Here is a 26,710-nt window from a genome sequence, read left to right on the forward strand (position 1 = left end):
GGCTACGTTAGGGTGAGGCACATGGGCTACTAACAGCTTACTACTAGTATTACTTTCATAGAGTAGCTACAGTATACATTTCTCCCTGGCATATAACATAATTTATGCAGCAGCATTCAATACATTCTTGGACTCACCTTGTCGTACAGTGCTCACTTGAACAGGAAGGTGGCATGGGCAAATTTTGTCATCAAACTTTGTGATCATAGTCTGGGATTCTCTGGATTTATTGTGCTTTCAAGACAACTGGGATCTCGGGGGGAAAAAAACAAGGTTGAATCATGACGTAAGTGATCTTCAGGCCAGAGCTCTAGTAAGAGGCCTGAGTTCCCGACTTGGAATTCCAAGTTGGATGACCGTTCAAAATGTATTTTCCCAGTCGGAGCTAGTTTTTTTCCAAGTTCCCAGTTGTCTTGAACTCTGAAGTCTGAGATTTCCCAGTTCCCGTGTTTCCAGTTGTTTTGTACGCGGCAGAAGTCATGCTGAATTGACAGCATGGCCAATGTTGAATGTTTATCATTTTAAGCTTGGAAAAGAGACCCTTAAACCCAGACTTGGACCACACACCCACTCCACTGAATAGCCAGCCGGCTAGTGATTGCTTTGCAACGCTTGCAGTTAGCCACTGATTTCTTCCAAACCACTCATTGACTTCCAACTTGTTGTGTAATGTTTATGTCCAATGGCCGATGAGCACCGATATGTTTTATCTATATTTTCTCTTCATAATTTATCTTCATATGACAAGGATTGAAAATTATTTGCCAGTAAATTGTCAACTTGATTCATGATGATGACTGCTAGCTTGCTGTTGACGTGATCAGTCTAATCAAAGCTATGGTAGATATCATGGGATTTGACGTAATTTTATCTGTGGCCAATGACCTTGAGCCTTCTTGGGTGTGCACTTCTAATGTAACTCTATGATATGGTATGGTATGGCTCGTAGTGTCCCCATGAGTGACAGAACACTGAGCCAATCACGGCGCAACTAGAGAACATTACCAACCCATGCGCTCCGTATTTTCTGTTGGCTGCCCCACCACCACAGAAAGCACTGAGCTAGGCTGAAACACCTGCATTTTGGAGCTGGCTTACTCAAGAAAGCAAAAAAGAGACCATGTTTGTATGCCGCTTTATTAACTCAATAATATATATATATATATTTTTTACATTGTTTACAAACTGATATGTGACACGTATTAATTGGCAAAATAACATGCAAAACATGTAAAACACCTGCCATAAATGATGAGTTGCCACTGACTGTAACCTCTGTCTGATTATGTGTCAGTTACAAGATGTGTTACAGGATGATTAGGGTTATCCAAAGTTGTAAATTACCATAATTCCCTGGATATAATACAGTATATTTAGGCTGATGAAAAGTAAAACGGTCACAATCATGTCTGTGTCCCAAATGGCACCCAATTCCCTGCATAGTGCACTACTTTTGATCAGGGCTCTGGTGAAAAATAATGCACAAATAGGGACCATGTCCACTGCACAAAAGGAAGATGATCATAGTGGGCCTATCGTTTGCTTTTCTGAATTGACTCAATTCCGTTACAATTACAATCACCTCTGATATAGTCAATCAACTTCCCAACTGGCACAGAATGACTAGATAATAAGATCATGATTAGAAGATTAATAGATTATATTTCTATGCTGAGGAGCAACATGATTTACTCAGATTTCACAGAGGGCGGGTACTTACCATGACAAATTATTATGAGCCCTCTGCATGAATTGTTCAGTGAATGTGCCTGAGGCTCTGAGCCATGAGTCATTATTGCATTGAGGGGGAATATGCAGCAGAGATGGTTAGTGGCCATAGATAGTATCATTAACATTCCAATGGGACCCAGTTTCCTACAGGTTAACTTGCTGGTAGCTACCAATTGATACAGTAGGTGCTCTACTTTACACTTAGTTTGGATTAGATTGAACTTTGGTAACACTTTACTTAAAGCATTTAATGCATTGTGATGCAGTTATAATGCAATGTAAGACTTGTCATAAAGAGCATGTATGACTCCCTAATAATGTCTTATCATAATCATCTCCTAATGATCCTGACTAAATGCTGTCCATTTTGAGTAAGGTGCACAAGGCCTACTACACCCGCAGGTTTTATTTGGTGCCTCTTTGGATTTCAATGGAAAGTACAAGACATTCTCCTCTCAAATTTGAGAGGGGCCTCTTCATAGAAGTTTGTCTTTGAATCGAGAGGGGCAAAGACATTAAGAAATCCTCTGATACAATAATTCTGAGCTTTGGGAGGGGGCTTATCTGTAATTTATACTTCCTTTGAAGATGGAGTGCTTTCATAATGTGGTCCACAGCCTAACAATTAGAATATCAATGTGATATGGATGGGTTGCCAATTTCTGGGCCTGAAGGACTGTGGTAATGTTCCCACATTTAAAAAAACATCATCAAAATCAAAAATATTAAGCAAATCTAAAATAATCTTGTAATAAACTAGTTTGAATGTAAATGTGTCACTTGCTATGGATTAGATAAGAGAGTAGGCCAGGAATGTTGCTGTATTTTGGCAGGAAAACATCAAATTTGTGTTTATTAATACAACATAATATATTGAACTCTTTTCACTGTTAATATTCTTAAGTGGGCAGAGCCAATCATGAATGTTGTTGTTTGTGATAGACTGCTATCAAATCATAATCATTCAAGTCAATGCACTAATTTAAAGGCTGGACAAGTAATCTACAAACCTATAGCCTATTATCAACCAGGTGAAGGTAAAGGAGGATTGGTTTCCCTCACATGTTCTAATTCATGTCCCCATAATATTGGCATAATAAACTGTTCTGTGGATACCCTCTAGTGGGCCTCCCAGATCAACAGTTTTGATTTCTTTACACTCTATCAGCTAAAATAGATGATCATTTCTGAATCAAGTGACGCACCCAATGTGGCACCCAGTGTGTGACATAAGTGTGAAGTGAACGACGGTGACCATAACGCTTACTTTCAGTATACAAAAAGCCAGCAGATGGCAGCAATCCCTAAGCTTGTCTTTTAGTCTTTTGTTCACCTTTTCAAGGGAGAATGGTGATTTTGTTGTCCTATGACACTACGCAGCCTTGGGCTGATGTGTAGATTCAGCTACTTATAATGAACATATCATGAAAGCAAGAAAACTATATAAATAATATATCGTTTCAGTTATCATGGAATTATTGACCACATAAATAGTTTATGCATATCGTTTTCCCCTATTTGTGTATGGTGTATGCGAAATATAAAATAAACAAGGTTCTAAATATGAATAAAATTGCACCGATGTAACATGTAATTCAATGTATGCTTATCATTTTATCATAAAGGTAAATATTGCTCTCTTTTTTCCCCAGGAGATGTCAACATTCAGAGGATCCCTAAATAGCCTTTGCGTTAGGACAAGGTGCTGGAAGTGGCAGAGCGATAGAAAAGGCTCGAGCGCTAGAGCGGAAAATCATAGCAAGCTACAGTAACTGTCCATTCATACGGAATCCTGTAGCATTTGTTATCATATCAGTATAACACAAAACCTGAGTCCTGAAGTCAATTTGGGGCACTCTACTATCCGAAAGGTAAGCTGTAATATGATTTCCACAACATAGCATTTTCATTGCAGAGACGCTGTATTATCCCAATCGTACTACGAGCGACTTGTTACTGCGGTTAGAAGTGCTGCTCAATGACGGAAGGATGACCAAAAAGCCAGACTCATACCTAGCTAGCTATTTCAGTTTGTTCGCGTTTCATGTCATATCTCTCGTTAACAGCCATTACAGTAATGTTATTGTTAGTTCCCTGAGATAGCTAACGTTAGTTGGCTAGCCGAGAAACTACTGCATGTGACAGCTAATGCGAGCTAGTAAAGAATCGCATACCGCAGCGCTAATAATCAATCTGACCTGTCATAACAATACAATGGTTCGCTTGTCAGCGAGTCAACTAACCTGGTTGTTTAAAACCGTTGAAATGCAAACATACTGGCTTCCTTGCTAGCCCTAAAAACATAGTGTCTAGTTATGAGCAGAGCTACTTCCTTTCTTGCTAAAATGGTATGTTGTCGATTATATCAGTGCTATGTCAGACGAGAGAAGCTAGCTAGCCATGTTATAGCCTACCTGTCATTGACAGTTATTGCAGCAACAATAACAAACCAGCCAGTGCAGTTTTTGTTGTCAACAATGTATTTTTGTTTCATGATGATACAGAATTATAGCTCTGGTTGCATTGATTTAATAATAATAATAGCTAACATTCTTTTGAATTTGATCCATGATATGATAGAAGGAAGACTACCGGCTATGTCGCTATAATTGCTGTTTAAAATGTTTCTAGCTAGCTAGCTAGAGGTGTTAACCTTTTCTTCCCCAAATCGAATGAGTATGGATAATCTGTACGAATCTAAAATGCATGGCTCCGGTTGACACTGCATGGTATTGCCTAGTTTTAGGAGTTGTAGCTCCCACCTGTCATTAAAAAAAAAATCAATATCTCAATTTGTTATGTACAGCCTATAACTTTTGATGGTCTTTTGACTATCTATATTTGGATAATTTGCAGTCTTTTCATATTTTTTATACATAAAGCAATGTTACATTTTCACATTTGTAGTTATATTGTATTATCAATGAAAATATTTTGTGGACATGTTAAGATGTGAAGAGTCCTTTGTGGATAAGCATGAAAACACTTTCCCCACACTTTCCACTGTGAGAGCTAGCTCACTATGCGTTCCTAACTTCCTATAGTTCAGTGATTGGGTTGCTCAATACTGCCTTGACTGCAATCCTCTGAGTAGATTTGAAAGAGTGCTTCTCTTACAACCCAGGAGATTTATTCAAACACCCAGAAATCCCCTTGGAAACAGTCCAGTGTACTCTGTAATTACAAACGTAGTCCACATTCTCTACAGTATACTCTAAGGAATTTGGCTCAGCTACAGGTAAAGTTATGGTTGGTGCCATGAAAACAAACATAAAGCATTCAGCTTTTGATGTTTAGTATCTTCTCTTGGAGGTTGGCTCTTTCTTATCCCCTTGGTAATGAAGACTTTTGATTAAGATGGAGGACAGACTGGCAGGTTTAATTGAGGTGATATTGGGTTTCTGTTTCTGTTCACCTCCCTGCTTAGCTTATTATCCTGACTATCAAACGGCCATTGGGACTGCAGTTAGCAGAGGTGAGCCGCTGGCTTCCTTGCCTTTTTATAAAGAGCTCTGTCAAGTGCCTTCGCTGCAGCTCTTGGGGAGTATAAATCTGCTTGAAAGGAGCTTTGCTCCAGTGGCATGCTTTGCTGCTGGCAAGATAAATCGTTGGGACCCCATCATCGGGCAAGGCTGGAGGGGATGGAGGGATGGGACGGAGGTGGGATTGTTGATGGTTTCGCCCAGAGCTGCGGAACACTAAGTCTCTCTGATTAAAGGGGTCCTGCTCCTCACGGCCTGTACATAATACACACACCACTGCCCCCCCCCCCCCCCCCCCCCCCCCCCCTTTGTGCCACCAACTCACTGTGGTCACTGTGTTCGGCTCAAACTGTATTAGGCTAACAGGTATAGCCTAATACAACCATCTTCTGTTTAAATGGTTTGGAAAATCCAAAGCTTCAGATTTTTTTAAAGCCTCTTGTTTTCCTTGAAACATGTCACATCACTAGAGAATTCTGTATTGAGACGTAGGCTAATATTCGCTTCGAACGTGTTAGTATTTTTTAGAGGGATTGAAGATTGCCTCACCTTGGTGCTTGTTTTTGTATCAAAGAGATGAGCTGTTAATGATTCCTTTGAAGTGCAAGGTAGAGCTTGTAATTAAGCCTTTCATCACTTGATTATGCTGTAGATTGAATCATATGTATCTCACTTTGTCAAGGCATATGGAAAAGCTTGGGCTATATGTACAGCAGTCACTATTTTAACACTGGCTTGTATACTACACAACTTTCTATTAAGCAAATAGTTGCTTTGTTCAGCTTAGCCATGGAGGAACACAAATGGGAGCTTTTAACTTGGGACTGGATTTAATGCCTTCATTAGTACTGTTTATATCATATAAATAACCTAGTCATTCTACGTGGTCTTTGTTTATACAACATTGCAGATATCGCTCCGTCATTTCCTGGTTGCAAAAATTCGAATAGTGCCCCTAATTTCAGTGTATGTGACAAAACAAGCAACTATAGTGTAGAGCCCTCAAACTCAACTCTGGCCCTCCAAGCCAGTTCCACTGCTTTCTTCCATTGTTCGCCTCTAATCAGGGACTGATTTTGACCTGGCACACCAGGTTGGTGCAATTAATTATCAGGTAGAACAGAACCAGCAGGTTCTGGACCTCGTAGGGTAAAAATACCCCTAGTGTAGAGAATCATTGTACCATCTAAACCGCTGTGAAATATCTCTTCCCATAACAACAAATATAGCATTTTCTGCTGTTTTGAAAGTAAAAGACTCAAAAACTAGACTTAGTAACGGGATGCATTGATATAGCGCACATATAACAGATCTACCGCTTCTTAGACTTGCTTTCAATGACAATTACAGATTTGTAACTCACATTTCTACGTGAATTTGGTTAGGTCACACAAAAAGTGATATATTGCAGCTTTAAGGAAGTCTACCTCCTGTGTTACAGGATGTGCTGCAGGACGGTTCAGTACTTTATAGGTTTTCATGACATTCTGCTCCAGTCAAATGATTAATGTCCTAGCATCCATACTGAGATCTAATGACACCCAGGATAAAGTGCTCTTCTGTTTCTGCTCTGGTGGTTTTCAAACACAATCAGCAGACCAGGATATTAGCTGCTTTCTGAATCTCTGGGGATGAGGGGGGGGATGTATTGCTATGATTTAGTTAAATGGTCACTTGTTGCTATGCTCGTCCTGATTTAGGTTATTCCTTACATGCAGACAAACAGTCTGCAGCTATTACAGATAATCTTTATATTTAATTAACCCATTCTTCCAACGGCTGTGTTGGTTAACTGATAGGCCTAACTTTTTGTAATCTGAAAGCCACAAGTCCACAAACGAAGGTTCCTCTGGGAAAAATAAAGTCAGTCTCTATTGTAACTATCATCTTAATACATAATGAATTCATGTTTCTGAGTATTGTTGTCTTCATCACTGTTGTTTTTGAGATGAGACACTTGTTTGGGAAAGCTTGACTGTGAAAGTGAGTGCTTTACTGTACCTACTAGTCCTGACTGTTTTACTGCCGCTTGACCTGAACGGGTTTGGGGTTAAGATGATCACTGTCTAATACAGTATCCCAATCAGTTTAACTGCTCGGCTCTCCATAGGCTTACAGGAGTGAGCAGCAGAGTCGTTTAAAAAAAACAGAGCCCGAGGGGGCGTCTGAAATGTGCCTGCCCTAGGAGAGCAGCCGAGAGGAAACCATGTTTGATTTACTGTGCGCTGCAGTGCAGTCAACTGCCTCTTTATTCAGAGGAGGTGAAGAGAACAGAAACGTTGGTCTGTACTCTGTTGGAACGCAACACACAGTAAGGGGTAAACAACCCACACAGCTCTAACTCTGTGTTGGTGTGTAGGGTTGAGGCGATGTCAACCTTTGTTCTATTGTGATTATGTGCCCATAAAACATTGTGATATACGATGCTATTGCCTCTAGTTTGAGGCAATAGCATCGTATATCAGAGTGTCTAGTTTGAGAAACACACGCCTCACAAGTCCTCAACTGGCAGCTTCATTAAATAGTACCCGCAAAACACCAGTCTCAACATCAACAGTGAAGAGGCGACTGCGATGCTGGCCTTCTAGGCAGAGTTGCAAAGAAAAAGCCATATCTCAGACGGGCCAATGAAAAGATAAGATGGGCAAAAGAACACACACTGGACCTCTGCCTAGAAGGCCAGCATCCCGGAGTTGCCTCTTCACTGTTGACATTGAGACTGGTAATTTGCAGGCACTATTTAATGACGCTGCCAGTTGAGGACTTGTGAGGGGTCTGTTACTTAAACTAGACACTCTAATGTACTTGTCCTCTTGCTCAGTTGTTCACCGGGGCCTCCCACTCTTTCTATTCTGGTTAGAGCCAGTTTGCGCTGTTCTGTGAAGGAGGTAGTACACAGCGTTGTACAATATGTTCAGTTTCTTGGCAATCTTTCGTATGGAATAGCCTTAATTTCTCAGAACAAGAATAGACTGACGAGTTTCAGGAGAAAGTTCTTTGTTTCTGGCCATTTAGAGCCTGTAATTGAACCCATTAATGCTGATGATCCAGATACTCAACTAGTCTAAAGAAGGCCAGTTTTATTGGTTCTTTAATCAGCACAACAGTTTTCAGCTGTGCTAACATAATTGCAAAAGGGTTTTCTAATTATCAATTAGCCTTTTAAAATGATAAACTTGGATTAGCTAACAAAATGTGCCATTGGAACACAGGAGTGATGGTTGCTGATAATGGGCCTCTGTATGCCTATGTAGATATTCCATAAAAAAATAATCAGTTTCCAGCAACAATAGTCATTTACAACATTAACAATGTCTACACTGTATGTTGGATCAATTTGATGTTATTTTAATGGACAAAAAACAACAAGGACATTTCTAAGTGACCCCAAACTTTTGAACAGTTGTGTGTGTTTGTTTGTTTGTTTGTTTCCCGGACTGTGGTGCTGTGTTGAGCCAGGCATGGGCAAGAGGCCAGTGGCTTCCCAGTGGCAGGATGGTGGTGCCCACTCCGCTGGCAGGCTGTGGCCAGCAGCCCTGCCTAACTGGTGAGGTGACCTTCACAGATTGGTCATGGTGCTGCGCCCGCCTGCGTCACGTGTGTGTGTGGTGCCAACCGCTTGAGAGCAGAGACTGCTGGGAAATGATAGCTCAGCCGATGAAGGGGAGGTCAGGTGGGAACTGGAGCTTATTCAGTGTGGTACAATGATAAGCCTAGCACTTCGCAGGTAGAAATGCAGGCCTAATGACGAGAGTTGACAAATAGGCCTATGCCTTATTCTACATGACAGATACTCATGGCCGTTCTACACCAGTGCATTTCTATCTGAATGATCTGTAACTGCACTCTCCTTCTGAGGAAATGGTGATCTCTCTCACTCACTCTTTCACTCAGCACCGCCGCTGTCATGTTAAGCTCAGCGTGGGTGTCTGGGAACAGCCTGTTTTGATTGTCTCACTGATCACGCTCAGTATTAAGTTACCCATCCCGTGTCTTAGTGTTGCTGTTTTTTCTACAAAGGACACAATGCCATTGCCTGGTTAAAACAGACTGAAGTTAAATACGCAGTGGCTTTTCTGGTCATAAGGTTGTTTGCTACAAGACCTTGCTGAAACAAGAAGCAGAAAAGTTTCATAACTTTGTAAAAAGTTAACGTTACCGATGAAACAGACTCAACAGCACGTGTCATCTTTTTAAATAATAATAATTCATGACTGTCTATATCCATATTCGTCAATTACACTATTATACTAAAACTGTCACATCCCTAGGAAAACAGTGATAAGTTATATTTTGTCCAAAGAATAAACTGATTCAATTGATATAAAGACTAGAGCCTGACTGATGAATCGGTTCCACAGATTAAATCGGTGATATTATGTACATAAAATACACATACAGTTGAAGTCGGAAGTTTACATACACCTTAGCCAAATACATTTTAAACTCAGTTTTTCACAATTCTTGACATTTAATTCTAGTAAAAATTCCCTGTTTTAGGTCAGTTAGGATCACCACTTTATTTTAAGAATGTGAAGTGTCAGAATAATAGTAGAGTGATTTTATTTCCGCTTTTATTTCTTTCATCACATTCCCAGTGGGTCAGACGTTTACATATACTCAACTAATTGTATTTGGTAACATTGTCTTTAAATTGTTTAACTTGGTTCAAATGTTTCGGGTAGCCTTCCACAAGCTTCCCACAATAAGTGGGGTGAATTTTGGCCCATTCCTCCTGACAGAGCTGGTGTAACTGAGTCAGTAGGCCTTCTTGCTCGCACACGCTTTTTCAGTTCTGCCCACAAATTTTCTATAGGATTGAGGTCAGTGCTTTGTGATGGCCACTCCAATACCTTTACTTTGTTGTCCTCAAGCCATTTTGCCACAACTTTGGAAGTGTGCTTGGGGTCATTGTCCATTTGGAAGACCCATTTGCGACCAAGCTGGAACTTCCTGACTGATTGATGTCTTGATGTTGCTTCAATATATCCACATAATTTTCCTCCCTCATGATGGCATCGATTTTGTGAAGTGCACCAGTCCCTCCTGCAGCAAAGCACCCCCACAACATGATGCTGCCACCCCGTGCTTCACGGTTGGTATGATGTTGTACGGCCAAACAGTTCTATTTTTGTTTCATCAGACCAGAGGACATTTCTCCAAAAAGTTAAATTTTTATCCCCATGTGCTGTGGCAAACCGTAGTCTGGCTTTTTTATGGTGGTTTTGGAGCCGTGGCTTCTTCCTTGCTGAGCGGCCTTTCAGGTAATGTCGAAATAGGACTGTATGTCTGCTCATTTGCGGTCATTTTTTTTTCTTCAGCATTTAGGCCTAGGTCACAACGTGAGAGATGGTAGTTATGATGGTTTGACAGTGAGTAGTTTTCCACAGCCAGCATATTTGAATAAGTAAACAATCGAAAGTACACTTCACCAAGCAAGCAGCCCTGTCCTCATCACATTCTTAACATTAGCTGGCTAGTTAGCCAGCATGGTAGTTAGCCAGCCAGCATGGTAGTTAGCCAGGTAGCCAGCAATGTATGCCAGCAAGGTAGCTAGCTGTCTGTGCCAATTATGTGCTAACACTGGACTGATGCCAAAGTGAACACTTGTCCTTGATACAAAAATAAGCCTGTTACTGTCTGGGTCTATTATGTTAGCTAGTGGGCTTATTTAGTTAGTTTTCCGCAATCTGTAAAAGCAAGAGTTTGCACAGATCTGTCATTTAGGCCACGTGCCTGTATTTATGATGAGATAAGTAGCTAACGCTAGCTAGTAAGCATTTGCCTGCGTAAACGTTTTTAGTCATTAGCACATGCCATTTGTAGTTGAAATGTACAGCCAATACATTTTGTATTGAGAATCAGTGTAATGTACATATGGTTTCTGTAAGAACATATTGTTGTAAGGAACAGATATATCCTGTAAACCAGTGGTTCCCAACCTATTTCAGTTATTGTACCACCAATTGCATTTTACTCTGCCCTGAGTACCTCTGAAGTACCCCCTCATGTGCATTTTACCAGTAGTCCTATGGTCTCATGAGTCTTCTCAAGTACCCCCTGTGGATAGGCCAAGTAACCCCAGGGGTCCTAGTACCCCTGGTTGGGAACCACTGCTGTAAACCACAGATAAATGTACATTTTTATTTAGTTAAGAAATCATAATTTAGAATATGTTTTAATCTTTTGGAGCACAATTTGTATAAAAAAATGTATATTTTTCATTCCATTTCTAAAAATGATATATTGGCAGATTTATCAGTATAATCGGTGACTTTTGCCTCCCTAAAATCGGTATCGGACCCAAAAATCCCATATAGGTAGATCTCTAATAAAGACCAGCAGAACTGCATTCTTGTGTAAAGAAATCTTCAGAATGACAATGCAAAATACAGTGTGTTAAAAGCCAATCCGAGGTGTTGTTGGGCAGACTATTGTGTGCCGTTCACACCAGTAAGGTATGGCCATTTGTCTAGACCGGAGCTGGGAATTAATAACTGAATGGAGGCCCTGCTGAGTGTGAAGACGTAGCCTATTAAGATGCACAGTCACACTCGTCTCCATGGCAGCATGGTCATCATCAGTTTCACGTATCCATTACCTCAGAATGCTGTCTGGACGCTTCAAGGGCTGTGTAAAGGGACATACCAGTGCCCACTTGAGGCTATAGTCCTACAGTTTAAAAGTGTTAGGGAATGTCATTCCTGTGTTTTTAGCTTTGGCTAAATCAAGAGTTTGCACCTGTAAATGTTGGATTGGACATTTTTTTAAGTCACCTGATTCTGACTTATTTTTAGGTGGGAAATGCAGCCTAGGTTTTTAAAAATTCTGATCCATTATTGATTTAGCATATCTATTCACATCTCACTGCTTTTGTTCAGCTCCTGCAACATGAGGGGGAAAAGGCTCTTATTAAAGAACATTATTCCATTATTCCATTTCAGTAGGATGCTGTCTCTTTCAGACTCTGAGCAATGCAGTGGAATTAATCTAGAGATCCTCGGCCTGGTTTCCTGTATGGAATATTATATTTTCCAGCACTGCCTTAACCCTCTTGGGCATGGAGTTCACCAGAGCTTCACAGGTTGCCACTGGAGTCTTCTTCCACTCCTCCATGACGACATCACGGAGCTGGTGGATGTTAGAGACCTTGCACTCCTCCACCTTCCGTTTGAGGATGCCCCACAGATGCTCAATAGGGTTTAGGTCTGGAGACATGTTTGGCCAGTCCATCACCTTTACCCTCAGCAAGGCAGTGGTCGTCTTGGAGGTGTGTTTGGGGTCGTTATCATGTTGGAATACTGCCCTGCGGCCCAGTCTCCGAAGGGAGGGGATCATGCTCTGCTTCAGTATGTCACAGTACATGTTGGCATTCATGGTTCCCTCAATGAACTGTAGCTCCCCAGTGCTGGCAGCACTCATGCAGCCCCAGACCATGACACTCCCGCCACCATGCTTGACTGTAGGCAAGACACACTTGTCTTTGTACTCCTCACCTGGTTGCCGCCACACACACTTGAGACCATCTGAACCAAATAAGTTTATCTTGGTCTCATCAGACCACAGGACATGGTTCCAGTAATCCATTTCCTTAGTCTGCTTGTCTTCAGCAAACTGTTTGCGGGCTTTCTTGTGCATCATCTTTAGAAGAGGCTTCATTCTGGGACGACAGCCATGCAGACCACTTTGATGCAGTGTACGGCGTATGGTTTGAGCACTGACAGGCTGACCCCCCCACCCCTTCAATGTCTGCAGCAATGCTGGCAGCACTCATACGTCTATTTCCCAAAGACAACCTCTGGATATGACGCTGAGCACGTGCACTCAACTTCTTTGGTCGACCATGGTGAGGCCTGTTCTGAGTGGAACCTGTCCAGTTAAACCGCTGTATGGTCTTGGCCACCGTGCTGCAGCTCAGTTTCAAGGTCTTGGCAATCTTCTTATAGCCCAGGCCATCTTTATGTAGAGCAACAATTCTTTTTTTCAGATCCTCAGAGAGTTCTTTGCCATGAGGTGCGGGGTTTGAACTTCAAGTGACCAGTCAGTATGAGGGAGTGTGAGAGCGATGACACCAAATTTAACACACCTGCTCCCCATTCACACCTGAGACCTTGTAACACTAACGAGTCACATGACACCACGGAGGGAAAATGGCTAATTGGGCCCAATTTGGATATTTTCACTTAGGGGTGTACTCACTTTTGTTGCCAGCGGTTTAGACATTAATGGCTGTGTGTTGAGTTATTTTTAGGGGACAGCAAATGTACACTGTTATACAAGCTGTACACTCACTACTTTACATTGTAGCAAAGTTTAATTTCTTCAGTGTTGTAACATTAAAATAGACTCAAATATTTACAAAAATGTGAGGGGTGTACTCACTTTTGTGAAATACTGTACGCCTATCTATGTGAGCACACAGTATTTTGTGATCTGACAACTGTATAAACCTAAAAATAATCACATCTGTTCGCAGCAGTTGGGATTCTCAGCCCTTCTAGAGATGAATTGAGTGTGTGTGGGTTCCAGCCATTAAAAAGACAATTCAGCAATTTGTATGTCACCCACTCCAACGGTTGTGGTGGTATTGTATTTAGTGAAACCGAAGCTGGCCGTCAGCACGCAGGGTTTCATAGGTGCTGTTGAGAGCCAGAAGGCACCCTGCCAGCCAAATGAAGGTCCTGAATTAGAAACCTGAGAAATCGGTCTGTATTCTGTAACGCTTCCCTTCTAAAGAACAAGGAGGCGTTGTGACAAAAGTCAACGAGCACTTTGGGGGTTTCTGTTAGAGTTTCAGGGTCTTATGCATTTAGGGCACAAGCACATCATAGAAAAACGTTTTGCAACAGAACACGAAAATGTCTTATTGGGCAAGTTCAGAAAGTAGCGACCGCTCCGTTTTGGGTCATCATGCCTATGATGAGCAAGAGCCAGTTCTATGTTGACACAGGGTCACGTCTGTAATGACCCCCAACCCTTCTCCTTTTCTCTCCTTATCGGCGGAGAATGGCAACTCCTAACTCAGTCTCGCAGAACCCAGACCTGTGAGAGACAGTCAATGTTATCAGTGCAGCAGATTGCGGAGTGCTGAAGTAGGTTTGAGAATTTTAAAGCGCAGTGCAGAGATTTTGTTTTTCAAGCCCGAAGGCTTAATTTATTTTGCACTGTATCACATTCGAGATGATCAAAGTGCAGCATAGGTGTTAGCAGAAGAAAAAGATTGACTTGGCTACATTTGAATTTAATTGAATAATTTAACTTTTTTCCCTTATTCCATCCTTCATGATTTGTTAAATGGTCTTGATAGTCTCAAAACAGGTGACAATGGCAACACGGACATAGAAGTTTTCAACAGAAAAAGCCCATATATTTGTTAGGGGTGGTATGCCTAAATATCCAAGGAACACTGGCACATAACGGTGTTGAGATTCTGTCAGAAGTATTGCGCAGACTGTGAAATTTCACTGCTGGAGGAAAGACTGCTCATGTATTGCAGCGCTGAACAATTTTCCCAGGGATCATTTGGAAGGGGAAGAGGGCCTTTTATTATCCTGCCTTTGTGTTGCATGTGACGGTGCCGTCAGTCAGTTCTCCACTGCCTCATCCCTGGGCCTGTATTCATAAAGCATCTCAGAAGTGCTGATTTAGTGTAGTTTTGCCTCTTTAATCACAATTAGTAAGAGATGCGTTGTGAATACCGGCCCTAAAGTTTATTTTCATTTTATAAATTCCTCGAGACATATTATATCTTCAAATGTGCTTGCTAATGGAGAAAGACCTATTAGGAAAATGATCTCTTTAACTGCTTCTGAAATTCTTGAGGCCTATAACTATCTAATGCTCATCAAAGCGTTAAAATCTGATGCTTGTTAATTGACAAAGCTTTGTGGCAACTGATCTGAATAAAAAAATTAAAGCAATGTAAGTGTTCCATCATTTAGAATATCATCAAGCTTATTGGGTCTCTAAAGAACAATTTGAAGCTGTTTCATGCATTATAAAGTCCACACTTATCATAGTGAGTGTGTTTGTCCCAACATTGAGGTTCAGAAACACATTATCATATATGTAGCTAGTTTGATCTGTTGGAATATTTTTGGAACATGGTCGTGTCTGTCTCAGCTGGCAGCATCGCAGGGTGCAAGCAGTCATTACCGTGAGGTAATGTATCTCTGTGGCTGTGTGTGGCTACTCTGTGTTCACTTCCTATAGCTAGTAGGGGGGCTGCACATGCCTGCTGGTTTTGGTACCTTTTAACCAAACTTATTTCAGGAAGACGTGTTCGGTAGGGCATAACGTTGGGTAATGTTCTGATAGATTGAGGAATCATGTCAGCTCTATTCATGACATTTCTAGATCTGCAATGTTTAGCAGAGTGCATGTTGTGCTCTCCAGCAAATCAGTAACATCAATAGATCAAATGGCTTTCGTAGATAATATTAATACACAGATCATACACAATGTTAGCTAGCGAGCCAGCCACCTAATGTCAGCTAGCTAGCTAACAGTAAGCTTTAACTTGCAATGAAAACAAATTAGAAACGTATTATATCTGAAACAACTGTAGCTTGACTCTTACCCATATACATGGATGACCACTTTACGGCAGACTACAACACCTTTCATTAAGTAAGACGACCTGTGTCGTTTCTGTTTTGTTTGTACAGCTTGCTTGGCCCGCTGTAAAGTTCATACTGACTGTGTGCAATGCCATAAGAATCATCAGATCTTTCTCCCTCTGTCACGATGCCATGGTTGCCCTTAGTTTGAAGATGTAATCCGGAGACAGGTGTTTTATACGACAGTCTTGTGTGTTCTCTTTTTGACTCCCTTTGCATTTGCAATCAAACACCAGAATTGTATTCATCTCCTTATCATACTTTGCTTCAACCAGACATTCCACTGATTTCAAATCTCGTTCAACTTCTTAAGTGATGACAACACTGTTGATCGCCGTTACACGGCAGACCAATCCGAACTCATCTCTCGGCATGTCCAGCCCATTCATTATCTCAGCCAATCATGGCTAGCATGAAGGTTCCTGTCTTTTTCTGTGGCTAAACCAACTAGGCTCATAATTTAACAACTTTATTTGTATTTACAGATGGAATACACGTTTTTTATTAAGGCAAATGAAAGCTCAAAGGTTCAAGAAGGCATTTCTGCCAAAAAACACATTTTGATAAAAAATACAAATAAATGTTCTAATGCCTCTCCTGTGAAGTCTTGACTTGCAACAAAAATCCACGTCACAATAAATTGACTGAATTATCACGATAACGAAGTTGAACGACAAATGTATAACATTTGGCCTATTGGCCTATTTATTGCCTTTACCTCCCTTATCCTACCTCATTTGCACATACTCTTTTTCTACTGTATTATTGACTGCATGTTTATTCCTAGTGTAACTCTGTGTTGTATGTGTCGAACTGCTTTGCTTTATCTTGGCCAGGTCGCAGTTGCAAATGAGAACTTGTTTTCAACTAGCCTACCTGGTTAAATAAAGGCGAAATAAATTTAAAAAATGAATGTGCATCAGTTACTTTTTTACATTACCCTTAATAAAACTACTACTACTTTGAATGTTGTAGCCATTCAATTATCCCATTTATAAAGTGCCCTTATTCAATTTCAAACGTTCCATTTCTCTAGTGTATATTACATGTAACTCCATATTAGCAGCCTTATTTCAAACTTTCCATTTCTGTAGTGTAGGCTTACTTATCATCGCTCTCTCTCTCTTCTCTCCTTTGCTCTCCCTCCATTTCTCTCTCCCTCAACACAGTGCTTTCATTGAAAGGCTTATGAAGGACTTTTTATGGTTAGCGAGACTTTTCGGGTACATTACGAAATAGCCTCACCTCTTGGCTGGAGATGATGGGCAAGAAGTATTGCCATTTCACCCAAGAGCGAAACATCCTGTTTTTCTCCATCCTTGAGTGGGCAGCACTAAACTGTATCACTGAAATATTTCCCAACTCCTCATACCTCCACTAAAGTTGACTTGCGGTATATTTGTGTCTCATGGATTTTTTGGGGGGGGGCCAGTAGTCCTAAGGGTAACCTGCCCACTCATTCAGTTTCTTGTAGCAAAGCTATCAACATATTATTTTTGTGAAAATAATTACACAGTAGACCTTACATGTTTGAACATAGACAACATAAAATAACATTTAGCTTTCTTTAGGATGTTTAACATATTGAAGTAGGCTTAACACTGAAGAGAGACTGGGTTGGGTTATATTTCCCCGTGGAGACAATGTGATTATTCACCATTTTCACTTCGCTGACTGCATCTTTTTTTTGCATGAGAATCTTAGCAGCACGGATGTGTCAGCTTTGATACAGTTTGTTTGTCTCTCTCCGTATAGTTCTTGGCACACGTTTCAAGGCGCAGTTCTATCTCCGGCTGTTTAATCAAAACAAATTTAAATCAAAGTGGTCAAATTATAGCAGGTTGTTTGTAACGCATTGCAGCAAGGAAAGGAGGTTGTCTATAGTTTGTGTGGTGTGCACTTGTGTTTTTGGATGCAGATGGCAGAGACAAAAAGGGTTATCCATGAGTTCATCTGACTCTGGGTAAGTAGAAAAAGGGCTTAGTTGCCAACATCTCGCACTATCCCTTTTAAAAGCTCATCTTGTCAGAAAGTGTGGCGCTATGCCATACTTATAGGGGAAACATTGGATGGCTATAGCTACAGTAGCTAACACCCGCCTTGGGAATGCCCATGTAAATACTACTCCTTTTTTGCTTCTGGAACTGCGGTGTGTGCCTCTAACAGCCTTTCTTATGTCTCCTCCTCTCTGGCAGAATGCAGCTTGGCCAGTCAACCCGGTGGGAGTGACCGATAAGGATGGGCCAAAGAAGTAGAGCCCACTGGTGAGGAGTGGTGGAGAGGCCAAACAGAACCATAGCAACTAAACTACGCCAAGCGCCACCATGCCCCGCCTCCCCTCCTAAACTCTCCTCCGACTCAGTCCCTTCCGCTCTCTCACACACAGATATAGTCGAGCTGCGGGTTGCACTCGCTATGGCCTCGGCCTACCTGTGGAAGTTGTCGTCCCAGAAGCTGGGCTTCTTCCTGGTGAGCTTTGGATTCATCTGGGGCATGATGCTGCTCCACTTCACTATCCAGCAGCGGGCCACGCACGAGAGCAGCACCATGCTGCGACAGCAGATCCTGGAGCTCAGCAAGCGCTACATCAAGGCCCTGGCCGAGGAGAACCAGAGCGTCATGGACGGGCCCTACGTGGGAACCATGACGGCTTATGGTGAATACCGAGCACTGCACAAGTAGTGTTCTCCGTCCTTTGCGCTCTCTTCAAAATAGAATGAATCCACCTTGCAAAGATGTGGTTGTGAGAACTCAGAATGTATTAATGGTACACTGGGAATGTTCCATTCATTCACTTGGAATGTTTTATTGAATGGAATTCTGATTTGCCAGTTGGTAGTGCTGCAATATTTGATAAACCTCACTTAGAGAGCACACTGTTATTGAATAAGGACAGGCTGAATTGATTTACTATGTAGGCTAAGTAGAAGTGCCTTCAAAGTCAAAATAGCCAGCCCTATACATCCTCTGATATACAGATCATACAAAATGTATAATGTTGATTATTTATAAGTGTTTATATTGTATTGTGGTTGTAATGTAACCATAGACAACAGGGAAGACGAGAAGAAAAGATACATTTACATTTAGTCTACAGCAGGGTGCTGCCTCATGTTGGAAAAAGGAAAGTAAAGTATTAGGGGGCTAGCCAGCCAGTAACTTGACTTGCGCTAACAGAAGTGAGTGTTATGCTGATGCAGCTGCTTTCCCGCCATAACCTATTAACGCCTCGCGAACAGCCATCAATAAGTTATTCATGCCGTTAATAGACCCGTTTGGGTCAATGAGAGGCTTCATTAGAAACATGAGATTGGAATTGATTACTCTGAATACATTCTAATGGGCGGCGAAAAACAAGAAAATACTGTATAATGACCGGGTAACCAACCAACCGCCACTGGTCCTCTTCCAGGAAAGTAGCTCTCTGAAAAGGCCATGCCTAATATGATGTGTCTTTAAAACTCTCTTAGCCTGTAAAATTGAATTTATCTGGGTTTGTTAGGCAGGAAGCCTCCCGCCTATCAACCTCAGTTCTGCCACAGTCTGCTAATCGCCAGACCTCAAGAGTACTGACTGGCGAACACGGAGCATTTAGCTGCTCTTGTTCCCCTTAGGGTCTGTGTTAAAACATTGATGCAGAGTGTTGAAGCATCTGCCTTGGTGAAACCCTTGATCGTACATAGCCGGGATGCGTCCCATATGGCATCCTATTCCCTATTTAGTGCGCTACTCTGGGCCCTGTCAAAAGTATTGCACTAAATTAGGAATAGGATGCCATTTGTAATACAACCGAGAAGTCTGTTGTTCTAGCAGCCCAGTGCTCTCCGACCCGTGTTTAAATGACCTGGAGGAGGGTGTTGAAAGAAATCCTAAGCTTTATCCCAGACCTGTATAATGATATAATTGGCTCAATGTAATGGGCTAATTGCTTAATCATGTCATTAATTATCTCCAGAAAAGCATGAAATGAGTTGTTGCTGCAAACACTATTATTCGGGAGGCAATGAGACAAAAGATCTGTGATACGGTCTCATCTTATCAGAACAGATTCATAATATTCTGTCAATAGCCTGAACTTTTAATTTAATTGAATAAACTTTATTAATGCATCAAATGAAGGAAACGTTTATATGATGTCTTGACCTGGATGAAACCAGTTTCCCTGTTTGAGACATGTTCAAATGAGAGAGAATGATTTTAATGTACTTCTTGAGACTTGAACACTGTTTACTCTCTGCCATAGAAATGTAATTATAAGTTCTATCCTTTTTTATGCTTTTGATTAAATAAAAGTAGTAAGGAGAGAGATTTGCTTCATGCTACAGTATTTGTACTCCCTCTGCAAATCTAGGATTCATCTCTATATGACATTAATGCATTTAAAGGGAATTATGACTTCCTCTCTGCTCTCAGTAAATTACCCATAAAATCTGAGTGCACATTAATTAAATATTGTATCAAGACTGAATTGGTCTGGTGGTTTTATGTGGTGCATTGAACATTGTTTATTAGTTTGAGTAGATGGGAATTTGGACTGAAGAGAGAGAAGCGCTGAACTAAACCAAATTCCAGCTAACCTGTTTCCACACTTTCCTTTTATGAGAAGAGTTTGTTGGGTTTTCATCAAACCAGATATTTATAAACCTATCTTTCATAAAGCATGTTGATGAGCAAGTTAAGAATTAGAAGGAGCTTATTTTATAGGAATAGGTCATGCCTTTCATTAAAAAACAGAAAACAAATTATTTAGTCGACATTCATACCGTTTATGGACTATGACGTTATTGTATATCTGAATGCAGCTGCTACTCTTTTGAAGGCGTTGGAGGCAGTTTATCATGGCACACTACGCTTTTATTACAGGCGATAGGTTCAGTACACATCTCTGCATTCTGTATCAAAAAGGCTCGTACATCGATGGATTTGACTCATTTTGTTTCTAAAGCCCTCATGCGTAAACTTCCACCATACCTTACTTCATTGTTAACTTACAGATGTACGAGATATCAGACCCGGTCTCAGGGAGGGCTAACTCTAGAGATCCCTTCCATCTCTACTGAGTTAGAACAACTAACTCTACTGAGTTAGAACAACTAACTCCACTGAGTTAGAACAACTAACTCCACTGAGTTAGAACAACTAACTCCACTGAGTTAGAACAACTAACTCCACTGAGTTAGAACAACTAACTCCACTGAGTTAGAACAACTAACTCCACTGAGTTAGAACAACTAACTCCACTGAGTTAGAACAACTAACTCCACTGAGTTAGAACAACTAACTCCACTGAGTTAGATCAATCTGCTTTTTTTGCACCTTGCTTGTGGAATGATATCCAAGGCTCTCTAAAATTGGATGAATTGGTGCCTCTTGGGCAATTTCAGAAGGCTGATTGAGGACCTTTTTACTGAAGAATGTGTTTTGTTTTCAATGATTGTTTAGCTTTTTGTGTATATCGATGTGTATACAGGGCTCATCTGTGAAAGAGACCTTGATCTCACCATGACTCCCTGTTAAAATAAATAAGAGAGAGAGCGAGGGAAGCCTTCTGTAACAGACTGGAATGAAGGTCGATTATGAGGAAGCTGCACTAACTGCATAGCTGAACGTAGCTTTGGGACACAACATCGGGAGTGTGTGTATTGGTTGGACTCCCTGAGTTGTGCATGGTGGCCATGAAAAAGCACCATAACACAGTGTAGCTGGCTTCACCCCAAAAATAGCATATTTATAATCTCTAGGAACTCTCCTGAACAGACAAAAAAAAGTTCAGGCGTTTACTTGATAAGGAGGGACACATTTCACTCCATGTATGGTAAGTAGAGTTCCTAGAGATTCTAAAAACATTACATCACATGTGGTTACTTGGCAATGGTGATATGTAAGGTCACTATAATTACAAGATGCATGCATTTCTTACATCTGCCATCAGCTCACATCAGTGTTGTGGGATTTGTGCATGTGGACTGTGATGTGATACTGTGTAATATCACTAGGCCGAGAGCGAGCACACAGCCTCATAGAAATATGGATTAGTCTCCCCGTCTGTCAGTCCGACTCCAAGTAAATAAATCTCTGGATTTGTACACCACATAATCAGAAAATGATGGGAAAGTAATTTAGTGCATTGTCTCCAATATAATGCATTTTCTTTGGAAGTATTGCTTTCATTTGAGTCTTTGTAATGTCAATGTTTTGCATAGTTTCAAAATACTGTACAGTATGTTTAAAACAATCATGTTTTATGGAGCTCCCATCATTCGAGTGGTTACATTTACCAAGCCCAATCTCTGTTTACCAAAAAAAGTGACAGGGTCAGGCTGTTGAAATTACAGATTGTGCCTTTAGGGGGGAAATAGGCCTATATATTTTTTTTATCTTGATGTTGGCCTACTTTGTTAACTGAACCAAGTTTATTAAAGATCTGGGCTGGCTCCCCATTTTTACAACCTCACAAATTAGTCTGAATTTGAATATTATTTATTAACAGATAGCGGCTCTCTTAGTTTGCTTGGTCTGCTATTGTCTGTTTTAGTCTACTCACTCAGTATGCAATTATTATTTTTTGTGGGTCAGTCTCTTGAAAGATGGCACTTGGCTGACCGTGAGGGTCACTGAAATAATGAGCACCTTATTTCCTTAATAGTGCACTACATTTGACCAGAATCCTATCGGCCCTGGTCAAAAGTAGTGCACTATATAGGGAATAGGGAGCCATTTTAGGACACAGTCACAGTTTGTCTCCATGCTCATCACGTACCACGTATCGGCTCATGTAGACATTTGACATGAGTGAAGAACGTGACTCAACTAACACAGTTGGTATCTGTAAAGCGCTGTGACTGCAATGTAAGCTTTGCTCCCTCCCTATGGGTGCCTCTGTGGAGAATGAACGTGTCCAGCTTTCGCATGCATATTTCAGCTCTCATGTTTTATTTTGAAACGTATTGCTTTGTTTTGCTTTGGGAATGAAGACAGAGTCAAGTCATGAATTTTTTTTAGCAGACAGGTGGTAACGATGAATGTGGAGTTGGGGACTATAAAACAACTATCACAACCGTATGTTGATTCAGTTCTGTAACAGTATCTGTTAATAAAAGTGGGTGTCTAGAAAGTGATCTGAACCAAAGAACTTGGATAAGTAACATACTACTACCACCACTGTCTTCTTAAATCAACGTATCTATGTAATAGTAGTATTTTTACCACAGTTTTGGCCGAATACCCAATTTGGATTGGTTTGATGCTGTGAATTGTACTTTGCTTTTCTTACAGTAAGCCCATCTATCCCATGGATTTAGCAGGCCTGTTTTCACACCTACTGTATTACACTACTTGGCCACTTGAATGCAGGCTGTCCACACTCCGCCCTGAGCCACGCATTTATATTTCCCTTTGTTTTAAGCTGGCTTAATTATTTACAGCGTTCCGTGCCTGTCGGAAAGACTGAACATTTCATTTGTTAACGTAAACCTCATCGTGCTTTGGGCACTCCTTTGCAAACATGCCGAGGAATGTTTATTTCTGAGACTCAATATGCTGCGACCTGTAAAACATTTAATTAGCTACACACACAGATCAGCCATGTGGGGAGATGGCCTACTCTACCTTGTCCAGGTTGGGTAGAGATGGATGGAATGGGCAGTGTGTTTGGACTGGGTGGCATTGTGTTTGGACTGGGTGGCAGTGTGTTTCTTTCTCTAGTGCTCGTTTCTCTGTCTGTGTTGATAGAGGTCAGGCCGGGCGGTTAATGCTCAGAGCAATGTGTTTTCCGAGGGCACAATCTAGTGTGTATAATTATGTTCAGCCTGATGCCCTGGCAGTGGCAGCACCACTCTATTTCCGACAGTGCACTGCTTTTCACCAGAGTCATATGGGCCCTGGTCAAAAGTACTGCACTATATAGGGAATAGGGTGGCATTTGGGCCGTGGTCCAGCTTTCAGTTGATTTCTTCCTTGTCTGACGCAGCGACGCTCCCTCCCGGAATCTGCTTATCTCCGCCCTACCCAGCCATTCAGAGCAGACAAAACGCTGCAGCCTCCCTCTCTCCCTCACGCCTACTCTCCTCCCCTTCCACGCCGTGACGCGCGGCCAGAGAAATTGCACCGCAGTCGGCGCGCTGACGTGTGACAGACTGGGTGCGATCGCTGTCTTCACAGCTCCACCGCCTCATGGAATGTTAATGAGGTTGACGACATTCCGGAATATTCTTGGGGCGGCGGGAGGAAAGGAAAACATTTCAGGGGCAGAAGGGGTCATGCCATATTTAATTTTCTCAGTAGCTACTAGTCAAAATTGATCTTTTTTAGTCAAAATTGAACTGTTTTGTGGCAAGATCTTAGGTCATTCCAATAAACAATATGTTAAGCATGTTGGATTTTGTTTTATCAGAGTTATATGCAAACTAATAAAATTGAAACCGAAGCCAAAATGTGTGTTGCATTTACAAGTCAACATTGATCAACTGTGAGATCTTACAACACCGTAAACAATAATATGTAAATAATACAAAATAAAAAAATCGGACAGTTATAACAAATGGAATTGAAGCCACTCAATGTCCTCATGGCTGCTGGATGGTAAATATCAGATAAACACCATTAAGCCTTCGCACTGAAATGCCAAGCCCTGCATACCATTTCCTGAAATGCTACTGAAATTAACAGAGATGATGTCATTGTGAATGTCAGATCACTGTGTGTCCTTTCTATCCCACCCCACTTCTTATTGGCTAGCTACTGGGCTATGTCCCAATTATTGCTCCTTACTCCCTAAATATGCATTTGTTCACTACCTTTCACCGACTTGAAACGAGATGAGTGGTATAAGAAACATGGTGGTGAACAAATGCAATATACTTAGATTTGTGGGAAGTAGTGAACGAGGGCACACTTCAGGAAGGAGACGTTATTGGGACACAACTATTGTGAATGTCAGCTTACTTTTTTCAGTCCCATCGTCCATCCCACCTTTTGGCTAGCTACCGGAGTCAGGAGAAGACCATAGAAATCCACAGACCTAAATGAAGCAGCAAGGTCATTCTCAAAGATACCCGCCAGCGCAGTTAAACATTTAAATGAGTCCCTTAACGGACAGCATGAAATCCAATGATTTATTGGGGTCGCTGAAATAAGCTGATCCTCTCCTCTTGTTTTTCATTTTTCAGAGGAAGGCCAATAAGAACGGTCCGTCTCAGTATACAAGGCATACTCCGATTTACTCACACCATAACGATATATTGATTAGCCTAGTTATGAAAATAGAAAATCATTTTCTCTGGGGGTGAGTGTGGAGAGATACTCACTGGCATTATATCACTATGCTGTAATTTTCTCCTTGTCCTTCGAGAAGTCAATCTGAGATTAGAATATGACTATTCATGAGATCAATACAAATTATAAGAAAATGAAAGGGAAATATAGAAAACACTGTATATTTTAGCCTCAAGTTATGTTAGCTGGTTAGCAGTAAGACTGATATGAGGTATCTATGCTTCATGCTATACTGTGTTTCCCTATTCCAGATCTGAAGAAGACGCTGGCGGTGCTCCTGGACAACATCATGGTACGGCTGGGCAAGCTGGAGTCCAAGGTGGAGAACATCTACAACGGCACGGGGGCTAACCTGACCAACGGCACCAGCACAGTCACGCCCAGCGCCTCCAATGCAGAGAAGGTCAACGTGGCAGGTGAGGCTCACTCTCTCCCTCACGAGTTTACCTCCCCCCCGAAGATGGCTAAATCTTCCTTTATTGAAGACATTCAAAACAAGACATTGCACCTTGAAAATCCCCAGTCCTAGTTCTGGAACATGTCAAAGTAATAAGACATAGGCCTATAGCAGGGGTGTCAAGCTCAATTCCTGGAGTTGCTGAGTGTCTGCGGGTTTTCGCTCCTCCCTTGTACTTGATTGACCAATTAATTTAGTTAGGAACTCACCTGGTTTTCTAGGTCTGGACACTAATTGAAAGGAAATAACAAAAACAATTAACGGACACTCAGTTCTCCAGTGAATCCGATGTGAGCTTAGGTGAATAGTGCTATTTATGCTGATAAGAATAAAGCTGTGCTCTGAGCCTGCATTGAAATGGCTCTATTCACCTAAGTTACCCCTCTATCCTTAACCTACTGTAAGCAGTTGAATGCTCCAATATTCAAACCCATAGAAAACCTTTCTGCTTTTGCATACCTTTTCTGCGAGAACATAGAAAGCTCTCTTTATAGGCCGCGGCCTTGAACATAGCTTGAATAAGGCCTCTCATTCACACATGCGGCGGGCCCCATTTTATTAGCCTTCATTTATTTTTCTTTCAGTTTTAAGATGACATGTTTGCCGGCTGGGAAATACTGAGTGTTCGTTTGCTCGGGTGGGCCCTGGGATTGGCTCTCAGTAGTTAGTGAAGTATTTAGAGGTTTCAATGGGGACTTTGTGTGGCGACTGAATATGGTCGGAATTACATTATGACGATTGAGTTACAAACGGAGCGTTTTACTCTTGAGAGAGCTAGGCCCATTCCGTTCACGCTTCAGAACGTTTCTTAAACAAAAGAAAGAATGTTCAACTCGGCCTCCTTTCTGTGTTAGGATGATTTTATATTTAAAAAAAATAAAAAACAAGAATACTGCCTCCGTCTTGGGCTGCTTCAGTATCAGTGACAGTTCCCTGCTAGCTGTATCGGTCAGGACATTGTGGTCCTTCTGTACTGCAGCAACCGCTACTTCCTGTGCAACAGCGATAACAAGATGGAGGTTATCTCCTATACCACATTAACGGTGCACTGATATCTCAATCCCACCCTTTGTCAACCAATGGAATACTCTGGCTTTGGACTAGTCTAGGGAAAGAGACCATACTGGTTGTCTTGACTTCTAACCTGT

At 41.4% G+C, this 26,710-nt stretch overlaps 1 protein-coding gene across 2 annotated transcripts in view; it reads left to right on the forward strand.

Annotated features, from left to right (window-relative positions):
• The first annotated feature begins 3,383 nt into the window (after positions 1-3,383).
• LOC110495947 (alpha-1,6-mannosylglycoprotein 6-beta-N-acetylglucosaminyltransferase A) overlaps positions 3,384-26,710 on the forward strand; it is a 113,649-nt gene continuing 90,322 nt past the window's right edge. Inside the window, exons 1-4 of one of the 2 annotated variants that reach the window (XM_021571492.3) lie at positions 3,399-3,602; positions 18,028-18,096; positions 18,219-18,488; positions 25,357-25,521. In XM_021571492.3, the coding sequence (XP_021427167.1) occupies positions 18,248-18,488; positions 25,357-25,521 (406 nt within the window). In that variant the 5' untranslated portion in view covers positions 3,399-3,602; positions 18,028-18,096; positions 18,219-18,247. Of the gene's footprint in view, positions 3,603-18,027; positions 18,489-25,356; positions 25,522-26,710 lie in introns of both variants that reach the window. The other variant, XM_021571491.3, reaches the window with a different exon arrangement.

Source organism: Oncorhynchus mykiss, chromosome 18 (genome assembly GCF_057628025.1).
Source record: "Oncorhynchus mykiss isolate SJ-2025 chromosome 18, ASM5762802v1, whole genome shotgun sequence".
NCBI classification, from domain to species: domain Eukaryota; kingdom Metazoa; phylum Chordata; class Actinopteri; order Salmoniformes; family Salmonidae; genus Oncorhynchus; species Oncorhynchus mykiss.